General features: G+C 37.3%; 1 protein-coding gene across 1 annotated transcript in view; it reads left to right on the top strand.

The window, feature by feature from the left end:
• The window catches only part of CFAP47 (cilia and flagella associated protein 47), a 484,601-nt gene that overhangs the window by 294,860 nt on the left and 165,276 nt on the right, over window positions 1–24,465 (top strand). The window contains exons 46-49 of the mRNA XM_045790463.2: window positions 12,912–13,102; window positions 14,027–14,170; window positions 14,762–14,935; window positions 19,245–19,356. Of these exons, the coding sequence (XP_045646419.2) occupies window positions 12,912–13,102; window positions 14,027–14,170; window positions 14,762–14,935; window positions 19,245–19,356 (621 nt within the window). The remainder of the gene's footprint in view (window positions 1–12,911; window positions 13,103–14,026; window positions 14,171–14,761; window positions 14,936–19,244; window positions 19,357–24,465) is intronic.

Below are 24,465 nucleotides of genomic sequence, written 5' to 3'. Positions count from 1 at the left end.
TTTGTTTTTTAGATTCTACATATAAGTGAGAACATATATTTGTCTTTCTCTGACTTAAGAAAGAGAGATTTTAGGCTTGCAGATAACGTGATTTTTGAGATGGAAATTATACAGTAATAGATAGATCTTTATCAAAATATTTGAGCTATAATTGTGTGATTCCAATAAATCTTAATATGGAGAGAAAGAACTAGAAATGCTTGCTGGGAACGTTAGGAAAGAATTTTTGTGGAGAACAAAATTTTTAAAATAAAGAATTTCTGAGGATTGATAGCTTGGATTGATTTTTCTGGGCATCATGATTTAATTAATAATCTATATCTATATCCATATCTAAGCTGTGTTGCATTTCATTTAATTATTTGTCCTTAAAGTTTATTGTTTAATTATAATATTTATACCTCTTCCATTCTTCATATGTTTTGTTATTTTTTAAAATCTATTTTTGTTAGAAACTTCATTATATTGTAGATTTAAAAGAGTTTCACTCATTCATTTGGATTTGTTTTAAGGGGATTCAAATGATGAAGAAATCGTACTAAGTGTTTGTCCTCATGAACCTTATAGCCAGTAGAAATGACAGCAACTGGGCACATGATAACCCTGATGCACAATTCAAATTGCTAAGTGCTTGTCTCCTTAGCTTTCTGGTCATTGGAGTGTTTATTCACCTGGTTACAAAAATTGTTTCAGGGCTTCCATTGTCCACAGTTGATTCAGGGACAGTCACACTTGGGACCTTTACTGGAATTTTGGAAAAGGGATTCCCCACCCCCCTCAGGTCTGCTAAGCTGGTAAAATATAAATCTGGTGTAAGTGGCTAGAGTCTCCAAGAATGAGGTCAGCGTAGAGGAAGAAGGATGACATCTTAAGATTTCAGGTGTATTTCTTGATGCTGTCATTGTAAAAGTGGCCATTCCTTCTGTATATTGCGCATTAGTGGGTCAACAAATTACCTCTGTGGTTCTTGCTAGTTTTAGTTGGGTTTCTGACACAAATGGAAGTGATTTGAGAATTGCAGTATCTGAAGCCTGTCCTCTCCCCATGTTGCTGGTAGTTGCCAACCCCGGTTATATACATCAGTGACACCTGGATGCTTTTTACGAAACACAGTTTCCAGACCCAAATCTAGACCTACTGAATCACTGCCAGGTTGGAAGAGGTCTAGGAACCTGTATTTTAAGTTTCTGCGGTGCCTGGGTGGCTCAGTTGGTTGTCTGACTCTTGATCTCAGCTCAGGTCTTGATCTCAGGGTCGTGAATTCAAGCCTCGCATTGGGCTCCACGCTGGGCATGGAGCCTACTTTACAAAAAAATTATTGGAAGCGGAGTGCCTGAGTGGTGCAGTCAGTTGAGCATTGAACTCTTGGTTTCAGCTCAGGTTGTGATCTCAGGGTTGTGAGATTGAGCCCCGCTTCAGGTTCTGTGCTCAGCGTGGAGTCTGCTTAAGACTGTCTCTCCCTCTGCCCCTCCCCTCCTCTCTCTAAAATAAATAAATAAATGTATAGGAAAAAAAAGTTTCTTTCCAAATAACTGTCATAGTTAATCCACATATTAGAGTTGGGGATCCATAGCTGTGCAGTGTAATGCCACCACTTCACATCTCCATTTTCCAAATGGAGAAAGGCCCAGAAAATTAAAATCCCTTTAGGAGCATGTAAGAGGCCACATCAAGTCTCCTGAGTAAGCACCCAAGTCTAAGTATTTGTCTGTTGTTTTTTCTGATAGGCAATTCTGCATTAAAAAGTCACACTGCTCTTTATTCTTAGGTTGGTATCTTAGTTTGAGTCTCTTAGACAATGAAGCCTGATGCAAGCATTAACTACTGATGCTTTACTTGGGAGGTATGCGCTCAGGGCAATGAGAGTGAGAAAAAAGAGAAACAAGGAAGGGAAGAATGGGAAGCAAAACAATGAATGATGCTTTCGCTGCTATCTCAGTGTCCACTGTCTACCTCCATGAATAGATGCAGCTGGCTGCGCAGCGGGTATCACTTGGAAAAACTATGTGAAAAGCGCCCCTGAGCAATCATTGTGAAAGAGGAAGGAAAGGAGTTTTGTCTTCATGTTTACCTCCTGTCCCCTATACCTATTTGCCAGATTTTACTCCATGGGAGTTAACGGCCCTTGGCTTTGAGGTGGCCTTTCCTGGCCCCACAGAATGCCAGGTTCCATGGCCTACCATGGCAAGAGGAGCCAGAAATTCTGAACTTGGGGCTGATCTACCTGCCCATCAAGCAGCAGCCAAGGGGTTGGCTCCAGTAGTTCTGAAGGAAGTTGCAGGTCATCCTCAGGCAGAGGAACATGGAGGCGGGACGAGTAGCTGAGGTTGCTGGAGGTGGCGGAACCAAGGGAATCTCAGGAAGCAGGTGAAATGGATCCCAACACGCAGTGCTGTCTTACTGTTAATATTTAAAGAATTCTCGTTACACTGTCAGCAGCTTTCATAGGCAATATCCCATTTCTTTCCCTTTCCCCTACCATCTCTGCTCAATTCTTCATTCCCAGGTCCTAAGCCAGCTGTCATCTGAGACCTGGGATCTAGGCGCCCATCTGTGCTGTTCACCAGTCTCCCCTTGTCATGCCTGCATTCTCATGGCTCCTTCTTTCTTTTCCCATCCTTCTGATGCATCTTCCTCTATCCCTTGCGTTTTAGTACCCAGGTATAAGTTTCTACTCTATTTCCTAAAATCCAAGGGAGTTGTTTTCAGACCCCTCCCTTGGTCTTGGTACACTCACTCTTCCTGCCATCTACTCTTGTCCTGGACAGCCCAAGTTCCCTCAAACAAGAATCTTGCCTCTGAACTTGGGATCCTGGATCTTTCTTGACTATAGAGCAGTTCTCTGACATCAGTCAGACCTAGTTTTTCTTATCTCTGGTCCACATACTTGATTATAATTTCACTTCTGTTCTTGAAAATCCCAGTCATAAATGTTTGACTAATCCCCCTTTCTCGTCTGCCTGCCCTTCCCGTACCTGTCCTCCCAGAGTCAGAGTTTCCAGCTTGTTCAGTTATTAATCTATGTCTTGTCCTAACATTTGGGGGTTCTGCCAACCTCAGGTTCTTTCTTCTTCACACCATACATTTATGAAACACGATTGTGTCCTATATTATCAAATAAAAAATACTTTAAGTCAAATAATTTGCTATAACCAAGTCAACATAATTGTAATATCCAAGACTGTGTATATATTATTTATCCTTACAGTTTTCTTGTAAGATACTTTCACTTCTATCAGTATCTCCCACTTTGCCTTTATTGTTTTATATCTATGGACATAGAGCCTACAAGCAAAAACAAATCTGAACTTTAAACAGCATCTTAATCTTTCTATTAGATCTTCTATAGTGAACATATGCTATGCAATAATACATTTGGGAAGACATTTAATCAAAAATTGCATAAGCCTTTTCCCCTAGTTTAAGTCCTAGAGAATGTGTTGTTTATTGGCTTGCTAACAGCTTAAACTAATTTGCACTCTTAGTAAATCAATCTATGAGAACTTAAAAATCAACTCTGTTTAAAACAGAGTTTATTTTTAACACATGACAATTATAGAAAGTTTATGGCATTCGGAATTGAAAATGCAAAAGACAGTTAATTTACCATCAGTAATCCCTTGCTTCCTTCCTCATCGAGGGGTTAATTAGAAATTTTATTCCAGTTCTTTTCTTTTGGAAATTTGTCTTAAAAAATTATATAGAAAGAAAAGACAACTTCCTAGTTAAAATATTGGCAAGCTGCAACTCCATAATAAGCTCTCTTCTAATTTTCCATTAAATGATCCGTGAATACATACAGAAATTCAAAAATTCAGTAGCAATGGAAAGGAAAGATAACAGCCGCCCATTTACATAAGTCCTATGAGAAATTCCCGGTAATTACTGAGCTGATGTGGCCTGATTGAAAAACACATTTAATAGCCTCCACAGCTCATGCCTAATTAAAAGAAAATTTAGGTATAAAGAGGAAACAGCATAGTCCCATAATCTGTCTTTTCCTCAGAAGTTTATTATCTGCACCTACCAGAAAACTAGGAAGCCGCCTCCTCATTGCATCCCTTCTGGCACATAGTAGGTGTTTTAAAACTTTTTTCTAATGAGTGAATGAATCTGTGTGAAATGCTTTCTAAGGGGGCCCTCTATTAAGACTTATTTTTCTGCATTCCTCTTGAAAATCCAAGTCCCATGGAGTTTGACTCCAGACTGTAACCGTAGGGGAAAATGTGGAGGAACATCATTCTATCAAGGCTGTCTAGAATCTAGCATGTAGATCTGGTGGTGCTGGCAGAGATGGGAAGAGTCCAAGTGATCTGTGGTTCATGTCACTGGTGATGTTAGAGTTTATCCATTAATAGGAAGATAACACAATTTTCTAAAATGTCAATTTTCCCTAGATTATTTGAAAACTGCCAATGGATGTAAAGAAACTATCCTCCCTGCATCTAATAGATGGGTGCTTGTTTGCTACAGGAAATAGGCCCACGGGGATGCATTGAGTTATCTCCACATGCAGAGCTAAAAAATGACTGCAAAGTGATAGGAGGCTGAGACCCTGTACAAGTGACTACCTAGGAAAGATACCCTTCTCCTTCTTATAGGAGCAAATGAGAAAAGAAAAGGCAGGAATTATTTCTTTTAATGCTAGAAGATAGGAGAGTGACACCTAAATTCACACTTAAATGGGTTATAGTGAAACCATAGAAGGGCAAAGACAGGAGAAATTTTGAACATCAACAAAGCAAAAAGACATGATTTTCAAAGGGACAAAAATTATAGCAAGGTAGAATTCCCAACAGTAAGAATAGAAGCCAGAAGACAGTGGAATTACAGTGCTAAAGCAAATTAACTGTCAGCCTAGAATTTTAAATCCCAGTAAACTATCACTCAAGAGTAAGGATGAAATAAAAATATTTTCAATCCAACAATGAGATTGAGACAATATAAAACTCACATATTTGCTAAAAGAACAAATGCAGAACCTACTTAGGAATGAAAGAAATTGAATTCAGAAAAAAGGAATTAAGATCCAGTAATAGTGGTTATTAAAGTCATCAATAAATGTGTGTAAATCTCAATGAGCATTGACTATGGAAATAATAATGAATAAATCAGGTGTTCTAAAAGCAAAGTGAACTCAATTACTAGATAAAAACTTTGTCAGGGGGATGGGCGTTACCATTAGACCTGTAAGGTTTGAGCTATTTTAATATATTTTTCATAAAGTATAAATGTTGAAAACTTGGGACAACCAAAAAATAGAGCTAGGATATATAATCTCTTTTTTTTTTTTAAGTTTTATTCTTTGTATTTGTTGGGGGAGACAGAGAGGGAGAGAGAGTAATTTTTTAAGCAGATTCCACGTGGAGTCTAAGGACTCGATCCTACAACCCAAAGAGACCCTGAGATCATGACCTGTGCTAAAACCGAGTAGGACACCAAAGTGACGGCACCACCCAGGTGCCCCATTTTTTTTTTAAGTAGGCTTCATGCCCAGCATGGAGCCCAACACTGGGCTTAAACTCACGACTCTGAGAGTAAAACCTGAGAGGGAAAGTCAGACACTTAACCAACTGAGCCACCCAGACACCCCAGAATATGTAGTTTCTGAACCAGTAGAGGCATAAAAGGAAATAAAGAAAACTTTGATGAGTCCAATAGAATGCGAGAACAGAGAAGAATTGAAGGAAGGATGTAGTACAGAGAGGTACCATATGAGATATGCAACACAAATGTATCATTAATCATGATAAATATAAACAGACTGAACTGTGAAAGTTGATATTTTCAGAATAGAAAAGTGAAACGCAGCTTTATGCTGTTGGCAAAATTACCCGGTAAGATATCTAGAAACGTACATATCTAATAATGTATATACTAATCAAAAATTAGCTGGCATAAATATATTAGAATAAGTAGACTTTAAAGCAAATAAATATATTAACTAAAAAAATCTTCCAGTGTAGAGAAAAATTCCAAACTTATTTCCACCTAACCACATAAACCCAAAATGTGTACAGCAAAATTTGACAAATATGGAAGGAGAAATGAACAAACCCTCAGAGTAGGAGATTTTATTATACTCCTTTCAATAATTGAAAGATCAAGCTGACAGGACTTTAGTAAAGCCCTACTAGACTTGACCACCACAGTCAATGAGATTAGGCTTTCCTCTACCGATGAAGCCTACCGTAGCTCTGCTGCAAGTAATTGTCAGTTTTTGCCGTTTAGTTATTACTGCTCTTTGATCTCTCTCTCCGGACTTCTTCGTACGCTTTAGGGCACCTGTGAGGATGTGCAAGTATTGCTTTTCAGCAAAATCTGACAGGGAACTGCATACCAGTCTTTCTTGGTTACAGATACTTAAAAAACTTCATGGGGAAAAAAGTCCAGTGCTCTCAGCCATTTAGAATTGGTTAGGAAAATAAAGATCACGTGCCATTCTCTTAGCATCCCCCAAACTTTCTTTTTCCTTCTTTGATTCCTCCTTCCCTCTCTTCTTTATTTTTATCCTCCTTCCTTCTTCCTTTTTTCCGTTTTCTATCTCTTTTTTTCCATCTATTTTCACCCTTAAGTGTTACATTTTTTGAGATCTTCCTGGTGATAGAAAACAAAAGTAGTTGAGCCTCTTTTGAAGTGATAAAATCCATTTTAACCAATATTTCAAAAATTGAATTTGGCCACAAATAATATGGGTCTTTATCATTTTAAATTTAGCTGTTACTTTATTGAATAGTGTAATAAATTTAACAATTTAAGCAGCAAGTCATTTCAGAAAACAGTTTTTCCTGAGTGGATGATACTAAACCACACTTCTACTAAAGAAAACATTTGGGGCACCTGAGTGCCGTAGGCTCAGGTCATGATCTCAGGGTCCTGGGGAATCTCTACTCAGCAAGGAGTCCACTTCTCCCTCTCCCTCTCCCTCTGCCTCCTCCCCCCTGCTCATGCTCTATCTCTGTCTCTCTCTCTCAAATAAAGAAATAAAATCTTAAAAAAAAAAACATTTTACAAAATAAATCAAACACACTCTAAAATTTGTAATTGCTGAATCCTTTTCTTGTTTATATGAAGTCTATACTGCATGTTTTTGATATTCAATGAGGAAGGTCAGTAATGAGCAATCGCTAGCACACAATAAATCTATCACTTACTTTACCTGAGTTATCTAGGAGGCAGATGCTCATGTGCCAATAAGAACATAACAAAGAAACTAAAATGGATAAAATTCCACCTAGCATGTGATTTGGTCTTTTTATTTGTAGAATAGAAAAACAAATCTACACTGAAACTTTCCAGTAGTAGATGGAAGTGGGATTAGCAAATAGGCCAAAAAATTCTCTGAAAATATAGTTACTCATGCATTAATTTATAGCAAATAAATATTTATTATAAATTCATTTATATAAATTAATCTGTATCATAAATATAGTAATTCTCTTGGTACCTCATTTGCTGAATTAAGATATGTTTGCTAATAATATACCTAAATAATTGACTGTATAAGATAATAAGCATTTTACTGTATTACTCAGTCTTTTCCAAATTTCTGATGTACTTTCATCTAATCATGAAATATTAAGGCAGAAAGAAACCCAATAGAGATGAGTTAATCAAATTATATTTTATAGAGCCCTGACATTCTTTTAACATGCTTTTGTTTGTCTGTGGGGGGCTGTGGGAATGAATGGAAGCTTCTAGCTTCTCATCTTACTTCAACCAGATCAACTCTAGGTTACTTTGCTTTGTATTTATGTATTGAGATTCTGTCTTAGGTATTTTTCAGACACAGTAACCTCCTTCTCGCCCCCCCCCCCCCGCCACAAGCCAAAAAAATAAGATGTTTAAAAGCCACTGATTAAGTCTTACTCCTTAATTTAACCAGATTAAGAATTTAGGTGCTAAAGAAAGACTCTTTAAATTGTTTGCCCAAGGTCACACAATATAGGAAAGGGAGCTAAAACTAGAAAATGGGATTTTTAACTCTCACCTTACCAGTTTTATACATGTGTCTTTCTTTATAGTTGACACGCGGTTGATTGTTTCAGTAAAGCTCAAGTGGATCACATCTACCTGTACGCGTGTTTTATGTAGTCTCCCCTTCCTTGTTGACCCTGGTCTCGGCCACGTGACTTGCTTTGGCCAATGGATTACTAAGGAATGTGAAAGTAGCAGATCTATGATAACCATTTATACATTAGGGCTTTCTTTTGTAGCTAGTAATTTTCATGTACTATATGAAACATACTTGGCTCATCTCATAGATTAGAGAGCTTCTGGCCAGAATTCCTAGTTGAGGTTCCAAATCATGAGTGAGCCCAGCTAACACCACATGAAGTCGATAAGCTTTCCCAAATGAGGTCAGACCAGAATCATGAGCAAATAGATGGTTGTTTCTTTAAACCACTAAGGTTTGAGGTAGTTTGTTTCTACAGTGATAGCTGACCGAAAGAGCAGCATTGACTTATTCTGCCAACCATGACCTTTCCTAGGATCTGAGTGTAGCATATTTTTATGGGTGATTTCAAAAACTATAGATCACACTGACTTCTTCTAGTAGCTAATGTTATATAAAATTTTGTATTCTTTCACTAGAGAGTGAAAGAATTTATTTCCTTCGGTAACTGTAATCTGGTAAATTTAGATATATTTGGTTATCTTTAATCATAGAACCCTGGGAACTGCCACAGTTACCAGGATCATCTGTGAAGGAAATGCACAGGGTGAGCTACATCTGAGTGGAGTAGGGATGGAAAGGACAGGTCCAGATTGTTCCTAACGTATGTGATACCAGGTCGAAAGTACAAATGCAAGCCCATATACCATATGTGTAAATTTTTTAAGTGGTAAAAAAAACAAGTTTTTAAATATTCCACCTTGACAAATATAACTTTATACTAACCTGTAAGACCACATTTGAATTTAGAATTTTTGGCCACCTCAGAGTTTTACACTAGAATATGATAGCACAGAATAGCTGGGCCCTGGACAAGTACCCACTCCTTTCTCTTCCTTCCTTCAACTTCAACAGCAGGTACCATAAGGGGGTCTCATGTACAAATTTGTGGGTGCCCCAGCTCGCGTAATTAATCTTGATCTACATCTTCCCCTTATAGCCACATCTTAGGCTTTCATTGTAGGAGTGTTCTGGTGAGGGAACTGTCAAAGAGAGGAGTCCTGTGCAAGCCCTGGAAATGGGATCCAACACTTTGGTTTGTGAATTATGGCATCACATGAACTGGGAACATGGATGGGGCTGGGTTCCATATAGGCCTGTCCCAGTGGGCCTATGTACTCCTTGCATGTGCAGAGAGACAATGACAGAGGAGACTTAAAGGCCCTAGAAAGCATGAGACCCTGGACAGGAACTTCTCTTTCCTGGGCTAAGGGTGTGTTTGGTTGGGGGATCCCCGGTAGCAGACCCTGAAACCAGGTCTGGAGAGCAAGTAGTTTAAGAGGTGATCTCAGGAACCATAGGTAGGAGTGTGAGAGAGTGAGAGACAGCAAGAAGCCAGTTCAGGTAGTGTTAATGAGCGGTTGCCACTGTTAACAGTTTGGGCTCAGTTGCACTGGGGATCTCTAGGAGTTCACATAGAATTCACCTCAGAGTTATTCCTACCAGAGCTCAAAGACCCTGGGTTATATTTCTACCGATTTGATACATCATTTGTTGAGGACTGCAAATACAGGCATGAACTATCACTTCTGGCCTGATCCATGTGAGGGCTGAGTATCTTCCTATGCTCAGAGAAAGCCCTCAGAGAGAAAGTCAGTTTTCCATAAAGCCATTTGCCTGCAGGGAGGATTTAAATGCCCAGGTGACCTGGCAGGGCGTGGATGGCATCTGCTCCAGGGCAGAATCGGAAAGGACTTTGAGAAAACATGTCCCTAAAAGAGAATGATGGTTTGATGGCATAATGTGGCCAGTAAAATTTCCGAATTTTTAAAAACCAAAATCGTTTCTGCTTATGCTATTTTACATCTAGGGAATGTGGATACTGGCTGATGAATACCTTAATCCAGAAGCATGGATTATCCTGCTTATGTTTCTGGCATGAATCAGTTAAATTACTTCAGATGTTTAAGGAAAGAAGCAAATATTGTTTTATCAATATACCTTCAGAAATAAAGTGATCATTTCTGTGAATTCCACTATTATGATGGATTCCTTTTTGGACTGGTAAAGGAGAGAGGCTGGCACCGTGCATTCCTTGGGGTCTTTACTCATGAACATTTCATGAGTTGGAAAATGTACACTTAAGAATGTCCTTGGCTTTCACTTTCAGACTCAGTATCATTAGGAAGTGGATATTTTTAGGGAAAGGGAAATCATGTATAACATAGAGCTTCTGATGGAAGCTTTATACTGGGACTTGTGCATTTCAATTATTGTTTACTATTAAATGGCTAGTTATTCTTTATCTTTGATGAGAATAGCAATTACTGTTGAGTTGCTTAAATTTCCTATTCTAAGCAGTTTAATTTTATTTAAATTACCTAATCTAAATATTTTCATTTCAGTGTGTTTGTGAAAGAGAACAGTGAGGTTTCTTTATTTCTGTTAATAAAGCAACAAATTTTGATCAAATGATTATCTCACCTGACTTGTTCTAATGATGTTGCCACAACTCAAATAATTCAGAATGAAAACAATCAATGAATAACAGATGATAAAATGTGCCTGGCATCCTTTTCAACGAGAAAAAAATTTATTCTAAAATTAAATCTGTACTTGAATAGGATGGAATAAAAATAACATTCTGATAACCTTTATTTTCTCTTCAGACCAGCTGATAATCTTGAACTTTGGTTAGATATATATAGATTTCAACTGTGATCCACTGTCAGTGCGTTTTAATATACAATGTAGAATACTAACATTATATATAGTATATAATATATGACATATAGCAATATACAATATGCAACATGCTATATAATATGTAATTAATATGTTTTTATAATCTATAACACCTAACAGGTAACATATACAAATCCTCAATTTTATTTTATTTTATTTTATTTTATTTATTTAAAAGATTTTATTTATTTGATAGAGACACAGCGAGAGAGGGAACACAAGCAGGGGGAGTGAGAGAGGGAGAAGCAGGCTTCCCGCTGAGCAGGGAGCCCGATGCTGGGCTTGATCCCAGGACCCTGGGATCTTGACCTGAGCCAAAGGCAGACGCCTAATGACTGAGCCACCCACGCGCCCCCTCAATTTGATTTTAAAATGATTTAAGGCAATTAATGTTCTTGCAGATGTGACTGGTTTTCTTGGCATAAACTTCAGTGTATTTGAAAACAGGTTTGCAATTTTTAACATTTGAGGTGCTAAATGTGAGTGAATTAAAATTGTAGCTAATTAATGTCATAATACTTGCCTGGTCTATTGGTCGATAGGCTTGATGTGTTTTCTTGGTTTCAGAGAACCTCCTCATATAGAATTCGGCTTTGAACATTTTTTTATCCTTTGTTTTTTATCTATTACTTAAATAGTTTGCCATTAGCAGTAAAATTTGAATTAGACTCTTATACTACATCCTATTTTAGCATTGAGAGATTTTATAACTATTTTCTCATTTCATGGACAATAAGAAAATGGTGACCTTCAGAAAAGAAAAATTAGTGTTGCTTAGAAGGAGATGGCCAACATAGAGTCTGCCTTCTGTAAGAATTGATATTAGCTATTGACTTAAGGTTAATGGTATAACAAGGTGATATGAGGGGCGCCTGGGTGGCTCAGTCATTCAGCATCTGACTTCGGCTCAGGTCATGATCCCAGGGTCCTGGGATCGAGCCCGGCATTGGGCTCCTTGCTCCACTGGGAGCCTGTTTCTCCCTCTCCCACTCCCCCTGCTTGTGTTCCCTCTCTCCCTGGCTGTCTCTCTCTGTCAAATAAATAAACTCTTAAAAAAAAAAAAAAAAAAACAAGGTGATGCGAGAAGTATTAATTGGGCATACCTCTAAGTGCTTCCCTTCATTATTAACTGTGGAAAAAATTATTTCCATCTGCTGGTCAAGCTGTAAATTATTTTGATTACTAGGGGACGGAGTACCCCTAAGTCGTAGAAATGTAGCAAATAATAATGCTAGCCAAATAATTCCATATATCTGTCTCATTTTCAGCCCCCATTCAGTTAGATAGAGCCATGTGGTTGGTTCTGGCCAATTAAATGTACATTTGGCACTTGGACAGTACATGTGTTAGGAGCAACTACCCCTTGCATGGTCAAAAATCCCTATGTAACTTTTGACTTCCCCAAAACGTAACTACTAATAGCCTACTGTTGACCAGAAGCCTTATCAATAGCATTAACAGTTGACTAACACCCAGCTTGTATGCTGTATATATTGTATACTGTATTCTTACAATAAGCTAGAGGATAGAAAATATTAAGAAAATCCTAAGGAAGAGAAAATACATTTCTAGTACTGTACTGTGTTTACTGAAAAAAGTCCACGTATAAGTGGACCTGCGTGGTTCAAACCTGTGTTGTTCAAGGGTCATCTGTAATGTGTATTATTTTAAGTTGAGCACTGAAAAGCCCTTGAGCAAGCTTCTAGCCACTTTCCTTCCCCTGACCTGTCAACAAAGGAAGAGAGATATCCCTGATGGTACAACTGCAAGATAGTGGTATCTTTCATAGCATGGGTCCCTGAGTGACTTTATGGAGTAGACCTCCCTATGACCTATGCACAAGATATATTCTGTCATTGACAAACTTGCTGGTTATACCCTGGCAATTTAGGGGTAATGTGTTACTTCAGGATAAACTATTCTCTTCTAGATTATACAATATAATTAAATACAATAGTATTAAATATTGCTTTACTCCAAAATGAATTTTAGGATTTATGCCACCAAAAATGACTAAGCTATTTAAAAAAAATTTTTTTAATACTTACAGATGGATCTGTTCTAGTTCCTTTACGATTTGTTCCTCTCAGTCCTGGACGCTACCCTTGTAAAATTTTGCTGATATCACGGTATGATGTGCGTGTCTATTGCATTGAAGGGGTGGTAAATGAAGAATATCCAGAGGCCAGGTTTGAATTTGAAACACCAGCATTTGAAGCCCTTACGCAGCATATTCCAGTAGTAAGTGGTACTTATACTTACTTACTTTTTTTGGTACTTTTCTCCATTCCTACTGCTACTGTCTCAAAGTCCTTCAAACCTCTCATCTGGAACTGTTACAATTTCTTAATTGTGTTATCTGCTTCCATTTGTTTCTCCGCATCCAGGACAGAGCTTTATTCTTCAATATAAATGTTACCATGTTACATACCTCACTAATCACTTCTGGTGGATCTCTTTCCTTTAAAAAATAACTCCAACTTCCTTAACTTATCATCACATGCCCACTCAAAAGGGAATTCCTGGCTCTACCAGGCAGAGTTATGATCTCTTTGATCTCTGCTTCAAATTCAGTTGTGATCTTCACTATTAAGATGGGTTGATAGGCACTAAGAACAATGATTGGCTGTAGACTGGCTCTCAAAGTGACACTGCAGCATAGAAAAAGGTAATGTATTTGAAAGGAATGTTGAATTTTCTAGACTAGAAGTTGGTTTTGTTTGTTTAATTATTAAAGATATAAGAAAAGTCTGTTCAAATCACAAAAATTTGTTCTGATGAGACATATAAACTTTGCTATCTGAGCAATCTACCAGATAGATTGCCCATAATTAGGAGTAGAATGTGTAATTCTAAGACCATTTTTAATTTTCACAGTAATTAATAAGTCAAACAAATATTTCTTTAAATATTAAATAACCCATGGATCAACCTATTAGACAATGCTCCTATATGACAATGAAAGCATACAGAGTCATCCTTATGCTGTATATTCACATTGTTGATAGTTGTTCTTAACAAGTATGACTTTCAAATGGTGATTCTCATGACATGTAATTTAAAATACAATGTATAATTTTATTAAAAGTGCCAAGAATTAATACATAATTCAGCTTCATCAACATCACCCTTCTGATATTTTTCTACATTTTTTTCATGCTTTAGAGTAATGAGACAAAGAATGAATGGAAATGTCAAGTTACTATAGAAGGAGAATGGTTTTATGGACCTTCAGTTTTATTTGTTGGACCAGGTGAAACTGCGCACTATCCCCTTACGTTCAGACCTATTTTGGAATGTGAGATTATGGTATGAACTCATTGATTTTTTTCCTAGTATTAATTTGTCAATAAACTGGTATATGATATTAACCTTTATAATTTATGATAAACCTTTTTGGAAAAAAGTTATATACTCTATGCTCTTCACTCTGCTTGAAACTTTAATAAATCTTTTAACTTGAGGGATAAAATTTCTGAAATTCACAATGCCATTGGCTGCCAGTATTTATGTCTAGATTATTTTTACATAACATGTTTAACAAAGTAATATCATTGTTCCTTTGTTTTTACTCATTAAGGTAGTTGGTACTTCAGAGAATATTTTCTTAAGACATATTTCTTTGACAAGGACATAAAAACCCATATAATTGCTATGTATGAGAATGCCTATATAAACTCTGTCATTTAGAGAAAGTAAAGAGAAATACAGAGCTTTTCACAGGATATTCATCTTTATTCATTCAGTAGAAGTATTTATACATAAACTAGAAATGTCAGTGACTGACACCTCCTTGAAAGCTCATTTCATTAATCAGATTCAAAGTTAATAGGATGGCAGAGATTGTTTGACATCGAAGTGTGACTCCTATAGAGCTGAAATTTGGATGATCTGTCACAGGGCAAACTTACTCTACAAAATGAAGTAGATGGTGTGGAGTGTGTCTTTGACATAAAAGGGATTGGGAAAAAACCCCTGGCCTTGGAACATATCACTATAGACTGTCAAGTAGGGAAGATGACAAATAAACCCATAATGGTGCCCAATTATACAAAGACCATCCAAACATTTAAGGTAAGATTTTTTTCTTAAAGGATGAAAGTATTTTAAGAAGAACTATATTGAATTATATGAAATTTTAAAAACATTTAATTTTACTTAACTAGGTGAAGTGTTACATAAGGAAATGTTTAGAATTCTACTTTTTGTTAGGCCAACAGCTATTAAATTTCATTTCAGTTGTAAAGTTGAAATAGCACCAAACAAGTTGTATATCTAAGTGTTAGTATATAATCATAAAGCACATTAAAAGCTACTTATTTGAATCATGTATTTTCACCTGAATAAATTATATATGATAACAAAAGGTATTTTCAAAAGTATTTTCTACAGCTCTTAGAATTTTAATGTGAAATCTGTGGACATAAAATTTCAAAAATGTATCTTTCATTTATCAGTGTGAATAATAGTGGGAATGTGAGGAAGTGCATAATTATTTACATCTTTATTTTTTATGAAGTTTTACACTTGGCTTTCCTCACTTGACTTAAGCCAATCCTAAAATACATTTTTCCACTCCCCACTCCCACATTTATCTACAAATTGTTGTGTACCCAGTAGAATCCTTGAAAGAAGCTTCACATATCTATTCATCATAGGTGCCTGAGTTTCAGATGGTATTGTAGAAGTTTGGAAATTCCCTAGCTTTACCCTCTGATTTTTTTCCCTTTTTTTGGTAATCCTGAAAAAAATATGTGCTTTGGTTTTCTTCTCTCCTTACTGGATGGCAAATGGAGTGAATATTAAGAACAGAAATCTCATCTTGTCACTCCCCTGCTGAAACTTGTCAGTATCATTTCTTACCTTCAGGATCAAATCTGCACTCCCAGAGTTGGCTTCTGCTCAGCACTCAGCCCCTTGTAAACAGTATTTCTTTTCACTCCAGTCTGGAAATCTCTACCCAACTCCCTGTCTTCCATTTCTCTGTGTTTGTCTTACACCTTTTAATTCTTTAGGGCAAGTCTTAGATGCCACTTTTCCCAGATTGATAATAAAAGGTATTTTCAAAAAAATTTTTGAACAGCTTTTATAATTTATGGATAAAATTAGGGATTAGATTTCTTTCATGTACTTCTACTATATATATATATATATATATTTTTTTTTTTTTTTTACCTTTTCCACCATCAAACATACTATATCGTATTACTGTTACCTTTTTATTATTTTCCATCAGATTATAAACTGAGAAAAGGGGCATGCCTCCCTTATCCACATTTTTATACCCAGCATAGATTATAGTGTCAAGCACGTAATAGTTTTTCAAGGAAGGTTTTCCATATTTTTATGTTTAAAGATCTTGAACAATTATAAAAGAACAGAAATGTATTTAAGATTTAAGAAACATTTGTTCCTAGAGATATTATCAATAGGTACAGTATCTCCTTTCTTAATGTGAAATTTACCATTGTTTTTAATCAACACAGAATAATGAGCATTACGAATTTGCCCTTTCATTTCATTTCATTTAATATAAAATTTAATACATAATACAAGTTTATTGCTTGTATTTCAATAGAAATTCAGTTGAGAAACAATGGAGGTAGCACGAAGGAGAAAGTCTGGGCTGAGAATCTTTGCTTTAAACTTTCAGCTTTCATCATCCTCTTGCTTTAGTACCACTGAAATGCTTCTGATTCTCCATCCTCATTCCTTCATCTGTGAAATGAAGTTGACCTCAGTGCATTCAAGACTCATTCACATTCTTTTCCCCTGCTCTTTTTCTCTCTCTTTCAGTATCTTCCTCTTTGTGGGATTAGTTCCCTTAATCTATAAATATTTTCGCATTTTTCCATTATCAGAGAAAATTTGTTTGTATAATACTCCTTCTTCAGCCATTACCATCTTTATTGTCCACGATTGCTAAACTTTTTGAAAAAGCAATGATTACATGATCACTTCTTAATTTACAGTGGGCCATTTATGGCTCATCTACTGTGCTGTGAAACTGCTGCCACAGAGATCACCCTTGACTTTGGGTCAAGAAAAATCACTTATTTTGCCAACGTATCTGCCTCAAAACTCCTGTAGTGTTTGACATTGTCAATCTGCCTTCGTAACACTCTTCACCTTTTATTTTATATCATTCTGTATTCCTCATTTCCCTGCCATTTCTTGATTATTATTTATCTCAGTCTTTTATCCCTCTAACCTGATGTCTTTTCAAGTTTCCATCCTCCAAAGTATTCCTATGTCTTTACAACATCTCACCTGGCAGTTTCTTGGCTTCCATGTGTCATCAAGGTACAAATGCCACATCTACACTTTTACTCAGGTTGTATGTGTTATGTCAGTCCCTCGTTCTCAACTGCTTGCTGTACACCTGCACTTTGACAATCTGCTAACAACTCAAACTCAGTATATTTTTTTCATATCTTTACTTTGTTCTATTTTTCATTGCTGTAGTGTCTTTTTTTTTTCTTTTAGAGAAAGAAAGAGAGAATGTGAGCAAAGCGGGGGGGGGGGGGTAGGGAACGAGGGAGAGAGAGAATCTCAGGTAGGCTCCATGCTCAGCAGAGATCACAACCTGAACCAAAGCCAAGAGTCCGATGCTTAACACTGAGCCACCCAGGCCCTTCAGCTAGTAGTCATTTTTATGCCTTTTTAAAAAACTTTTAAGTTGTAGTTCATCTTACTGCTATAAGAATAGTTTTCAGTAGAAGTTTGAGACTTCTTAGTATGAAAGAGAAAATAAAAAATCAGAGATCATAATTGAGATACAGGTAAAATGCTGTGGCGTTTTATCCAAGTGATCAAGTAGCAGAAAATAGTTATCCATTAAGGAAAACAGCAGATACGGGACTGCCAGATGGTAGAGCAGGGAGTTGCTTGCATCTGTTCCTCCTCAAAAGCAATAAAACACTGGCAAAAATTGTGAAAATGAAAATTTTCAGACCTTGAAATTAAACAAAAACTTAAGACAATCTGAGGGATATTTACTCAAGGAAAACATGGGGGGCCGAAATCAAGAGTCAGATGCTAACCGACAGAGCCACCAGGCACCCCGAAACATACAGAGTTTAAATAGACAGTTACTGGGTGCCTGAGTGGCTCAGTCAGTTAAGTATCTGCCTTCGGCTCAGGTCATGATCCCAGGGTCCTGGGATTGAGTCCCACATCGGGCTCCCTGCTCCACAGAGAGTCTACTTCTCCCTCTGCCCCTCCTCCCACCCATTCTCTCAATCTCCCTCTCTTTCTCTCTGGCAAATAAATAAATAAAATCTTTACAAGTAAATAAATAAGTAGACAGTTCCCCAGGGAGGGTATGCACATGAACAATTAGCATGTGAGAAGATACTCAACATGTTAGTCATTAGAGAAGTGCAAATCAAAATCACAATGAGATACCACTTCACACTTACTAGGATGGCTGTAATTAAAATGACAGTAAAAACTTTGAAAGAAGATGTAGAGAAGTAGGAGCCATTATGCCTCGTTGGTAGAAAAGTAAATGGTGCAGTCACTTTGAAAAACAGTTTTGGAAAGCAGTGACTCTAAAGGTTAAACATTGAGTTATCATTTGCCTCAGCAGTTCCACTCCTAGATACATTTGTGTCCATAAGAAATGAACATCTGTGTCCACTTCAAAGCCCATAGATGTTTTCATAGCATCGTTGGTAGTGGAAACAACCCAAATTTCCATCAGCTTATACACAGATACACAAAATGTGGCATATCATACAATTTAGTATCATTTGTCAATGAAAAGAAATGATATAGTGATATATACCACAGTACAGATGAACCTTGAAACATTATGCTAAGTGAAAAAAGCTATCACAAATGACCACGTTATATGATTTCTATGAATTGTTCAGAAGAGGCAAATCTGTAGACACAAGGTAGATTAGTGTTTGCCTAAGCAGTGGGGGTAGTGAGATGTAGCGCTCAATGATCTGAAAGTTGGATTTAACCAGAGTTATGGTCAAATGCTGCTTAAATAGTCTTTATTTGCTGTATTAATATTGATGTAGAAGTCACTGAAATGGTTCATCTTTTGCACATCAGGTTACATAAAGAAAATTATGCATGGCCTATAAAAGATATTCAAGTTATCTAAGCATCAGTGATCTTGCTACAAGTAGCAACAGAAAATAAGTATTGTTCTTTTTGTAACAACCATTTTCTTTGTTCCATTTTCTCAGAGGTCTCTCCTCAGATTTTTCTTTTACTGTATGTAGTGTTTTTCTGGTTTGCTTTTCATTTAAAGGTGAACAGTTTTAATGGAAGTATTTAGGTTTTCAGTTTCTTCTATGCTTTAGCTTGCTATACAAATTTCATGTAAATATTGACATTATGTAATTCTTTGAAATCTCTTTTCTAGGTAACTTCGGATCTTCCAATAGTGTGGGGAAATCCAAAGGTCACCATAGACCCGGATAGTGCAGTTTCATATATTCTACATGTATCCCCTTGGAAACGTGGTGTATTCAAAGGTAACAAAACCATTAGTAAAATATTATTAACTACCACACTAGGACAGATACATGATGAGAAGAAATAAAAAATATAGTTTACATTTCCCCTTTCTAATAAATGACCCAGAGGGAAGTTTAATTTTCCACTTCAGTCAATAGCTTTCTGAATAATCAGAGCTTTGGGACATACATTTTATGTCTATTGCTATACTCTCTTGGCCATTTATTTTAATGTATGTCTTGGATAAATTTATAGAAGTAGAAATATTTAGTTAAGGATATTTACATTTAAAATTGTGGTAATACTTTCAAATACTTATACCAATTTATGAGCCAGGCAGCATCTTATGAGAATGTCTGTTTATGTGAATAGGTATTATAAAAACAAGCATATGCTCTGAATCAATACATGAAAAAATAGGTTTTGGTGTGTGAGGTTTCCTTCCTTCATCTCTAATAAAGCATTCATTTATACAAATTGCCCTGATGGTTCCTGAACAGAATTGCTTGCATGGAAACAGTACTAGTTATTCCTATAAACTTTTGAAAGGAGGGTGCTTGAGAAGGTAGAAGAGTCATAGGGAAGAACTGAGGAACTGCGATTCATCAAAGGAATAAGTTGTCCTCTTTGGGAGAGAATTAAATGCCCCACGCTGGTTGGATCCTGCTGAGGAAATCATCATAATGTAGGTAAATGGATTTAATTTAGAAGCGTAGTAAGTATACACCTAGTAGCAATCTTGTGCTCCGTGGACGAGCTATTGTCTCCACCCTATTTGCCTCGACAAAAAATGTTTTAGGAAACGGTCTATACTTAGCATAGAAGGGTCTATACCTACTATGCCGACGCTGTAATAAGCAGAAGGGAAACTTCAGAATGGCAAACGGAGTGATCCATTCAATACCACTGGAACAGAATGTGCTGTTAAGCAGGAGCCGACTTGCCCTCCCCCACTGTCTGCTTCTAGTGGGCTTGACCTCACATATCACCAGAGTCATAGTTATTAGCATCTCCCGAAATCCTCCCACCACTTTTCAGACATTTGGCTTTGCAAAGCTAATTAATAATTCTCCATGTGATGGGTAGATTTTGAGCTATAGTGAATCTCTTCCTAGCATTTCAATAAAGTAGCATATTTTGTCATTTTTTATGTAATTCAGAAGAATTGATTTTAAGAAATCTAAAGTTCACTTCCCATTTTAATAATCAAACGACAGACCTACTGGTGGATTTCCCTTAGTTTTAGAATGTTCACTAGTCTTTTGTAAAGGGCAGCAAAATCATTCAGATTTGCCATTATTTTTGATAAACATATTAAATCTCAGTTTCCTGTTCTACAAAAGGGAGAGAGTTCTGCTATGTATGAGAAAGAACATATGAGGAGCCTCAAACTGCACAACATTGTTGTATTAGAAATGTGTATGACTCCCTTAAGCAAACCAAACTCCTTGTCTATGAATCAGACTCTTAATGTTATGGAAATGGAGCTAAGAATAATTAAGTAATCATATTTAATATGTCTTTCCTTTGTGTAGTCGTTTTTTTGTTAGTTTTGGCAGCCTTTCTGAGACCATAAAACTTCAATACATATTTTCACTGAACAGATATGGACTCATTTAACATGCTAGTTTGAAGGACTTTAGAAAGAATTGGGGGAAGTTAAAGGCAACTCTGGGTACACCATTAAGTGAGGATGAATTAGTAAATGTTGCTGGCTACATAAGAGGTTTGGCAGGCTTCTCATAATTTTGAAAAATATTTGCAAGACGCTATCATGATTGCTCTTTCCAGGGCAGTCCCTTAGAGGTGAATTAATGTTTTGGTATGATTTGGAGAATGTGAGCCTGTAAAGAAGGCTAAGTCCATTTTTATTGATATTCTTGTAAGAAAACTTATACAGTACTTGAAGCAGCGTAAATGTAATTGCTTTCCAACAGCTATTAATGTGATTAAAAAACAGACTATAACATTTTCATATGTATATGAGAATATTCCTCTTTGTACTGGCTAAAGAAGTGTATCGTGTGCATGTATGTATCAGTGGTCTTTTTAAAAAACTTTGTGCTTCTTTTCAGTTCTGTTCTTAATTATGTAACAATTATTTACAAAAGGCCTATAACTTGAGAAGCCTTGATAAGTATAGTAGTTGTGAACAAAGCTGACATCCAACCACTTATGCCCTATTTGTTAAAATATTGTAACAGATGCTTTTCCTTATGTGTTGGCATATACTCAATTGTTTAAGCTCCACTATAGTAAAACCCTTGCCACTATAGCCACCATAGCCCCTCCCTCAGCCCCCCCAGGACTTCCCAGCAAGCCAGCAGCAACTAAAGGGTTAAAACATGACTCATCAGGGTGCCCAGGACTTTCTTCTGGTGTCCTTTCTCATCGGAATATAGGTTTGTTAATTATTTCGAATATTAGCCATAGATACAAAGATGGGTGTCATGGCTCCTGCCTACTAGGAATTCATATCTGGTGGTGGAAATACGTATCCATAAATCACCTCAGTAAAAGGTACACTGTAATATACTAAAAGTTTAAACATGGCACTGGGGAGCATGAGAGGTCTAACACTAACACTGGGGGTATGAGAGGTCTTTTTAGGGGGATAATGGGTTTGATTTCGACCTCAAAGGATAAGGTGGGATTTATTAGACAATATGGTGGGGAGGGCATTACAGCAGAGGAAACAACCTTATTGAAAACACAGACAAGATACTTCATGTCAGTAATGAGTAGAGGAGTGTGTCTGCAGTGTGTTTGTGATAGGAAATGCAGGCTGACATACAGTTAGAAATACAGGCAGACTTTGATGGGCAGCGTTTTGTTTGACTTCTTATTGCAGTGGGAGCCACTGAGGATTTCTAAGGGGCATGAGTCAACAGAGTTTTAGAAAGAAGAATCTAGAGGTAAAATATAAAAACAGATAGGAGGGGCAAGAGAGGGCAATTAGATCTGAAAGATCCTTTAGGAGCCCTTAATAATATTCCAGCTGATCAGTTCTCACTATTTGTGCTTCTTCTCTTCAAAGAAGACCCTGAGAAAAGAGTTTAATTGCAAGTGGTTTAGATGAGAGTTGATCACAGGAAGCACTCTGAGAGAATGGGAAGGTAAGATGCTAAAGGGAGAAAGTCAATAAAAACTAAGCTAGATATCAGACTACTGCTGAGACCTGGGGAAGCTCACGGGGAACCTTCAGAGAGAATTGTCATGCCAAAGGGCAAGCAGATTGTAATCATCCACTAACTCCAATCCATCATGGGCTAACGTTTGCTCTCAGTGTGAATTCCCATGGCAATGGGTCAGTCCCCACCGGAAAAGTCATAGGAAACCAATGCTGTATATGGAAACTGTCTGCAGAGGGGATTTTTGTGGGACATCGAGAGCATATACCACAGTGGGTATCATGTCATACTGATTGGTAGGTAGAAATTTTGAAAAATGGATGCATTTGGAATTTTTACAGCAGCTTGCAGTGAGCTACAATCATGTTTCAAGTATGTGATATGGAGACTTGAATTTGAATGCCTCTCTAGCCATAGAAAAAATAGTGAAGATTGACCATTTTAAATGAAAGTTATGGGTAGGGGCACCTGAGTGGCTCAGGCGGTTGAGTCTCCAACTCTTGATTTCAGCTCAGGTCATGATCTCAGGGTCGTGAGATTGAGCCCCGTGTCAGGCTCTGTACTCAGTGAGGATTCTGCTTGAGATTCTCTCTCTGCTCTCCACATGCTCCTCACCACCTGCCCCCTGGTTGCTCGCTCTCTCTCTCTCTCTCTCTAATAAATAAATCTTTAAAAAAAACATAGTTAAGGGCAGACAGAACTAGTCCAGTGATAGTGGATTAAAGAAAAGAAGAACAGTTTTAAAAGAAATAAAAATGGGAGGGGCGCCTGGGTGGCTCAGTCATTGGGCATCTGCCTTCGGCTCAGGGCGTGATCCCGGCGTTCTGGGATCGAGCCCCACATCAGGCTCCTACACTGGGAGCCTGCTTCTTCCTCTCCCACTCCCCCTGCTTGTGTGTTTCCCTCTCTCGCTGGCTGTCTCTCTCTCTGTCAAATAAATAAAATCTTTAAAAAAAAAGAAATAAAAACGGGAAATGATGCTCTAACAGCTTCGGTTTTCAGGGATTCAAATTCTGAGATGGGAGATTGACAGGACATTTTTTGGGAGATGTATTACGATCAGTATTTGTGAAAGGAATGGTAAGCAGTACATGGACTAGGAGGAGAAAGAAGTTGGGCTTCTTAGGTCCAGTGAAGGCTTTTACTCAACTCACTGGGGCCTCTTAAGCTAGGATGGCCCTTTGTAGTTGTCCCAAGTTAGGAGAATGGGACTGGGCCTTTATGCTGCTGTGTTGATCAGTTATTGAAAGTAGACTGAGTGTGGAAGTAGGTTTGACTTTGGATGAGGCATTTTCTTCAAGCGAAGGCAATGCGGAAAGAGGGTTGACCAAATTTTCATCTTCCAGTATCATTCCCTGTAGCTACAGAAATAAGTCCATCATTCCTGATAAGGAATATGATTGATGCTGTATAGTGTCCACCACAGTTACATCTGATGAAAATCAGATATGGAGAGATAAGGGAGAAGGGAGAGTCAAATGTACTTCTGATAGTAAGCAACACTAAGGAAGGTCATATAATTAACTGAAAGATATGTCAACTGTATTTTTTTTTTTTTACTTAGCATAATACCCTCCAGTTCCATCCATGTCGATGTAAATGGTAGATATTCATCCTTTCTGATGGCTCAATAATATTCCATTGCACATATGAACCACATCTTCTTTATCCATTCATCTGTTGAAGGACATCTCATCTCCTTCCACAGTTTGGCAATTGTGGACGTTGCTGCTATGAACATTAGGGTGCATGCGTCTCCTCTTTTCACTATATCTGTATCTTTGGGGTAAATACCCAGTAGTGCAATTGCTGGGTCATAGGGTACCTCTATTCTTAACATCCTGAGGAACGTCCATACTGTTTTCCAGAGTGGCTGTACCAGCTTGCAATCCCACCAACAGCGTAAGAGAGTTCCCCTTTCTCCACGTCCTCACCAAGATTTGTTGTTCCCTGTCTTGTTAATTTTAGCCATTCTGACTGGTGTAAGATGGTATC

The sequence above is a fragment of the Ursus americanus genome, chromosome X (genome assembly GCF_024610735.1).
Source record: "Ursus americanus isolate L20-20 chromosome X, mUrsAme1.1.p, whole genome shotgun sequence".
In the NCBI taxonomy this organism is placed as follows: Eukaryota; Metazoa; Chordata; class Mammalia; order Carnivora; family Ursidae; genus Ursus; species Ursus americanus.
This window is presented reverse-complemented; position numbering and strand designations above follow the sequence as displayed.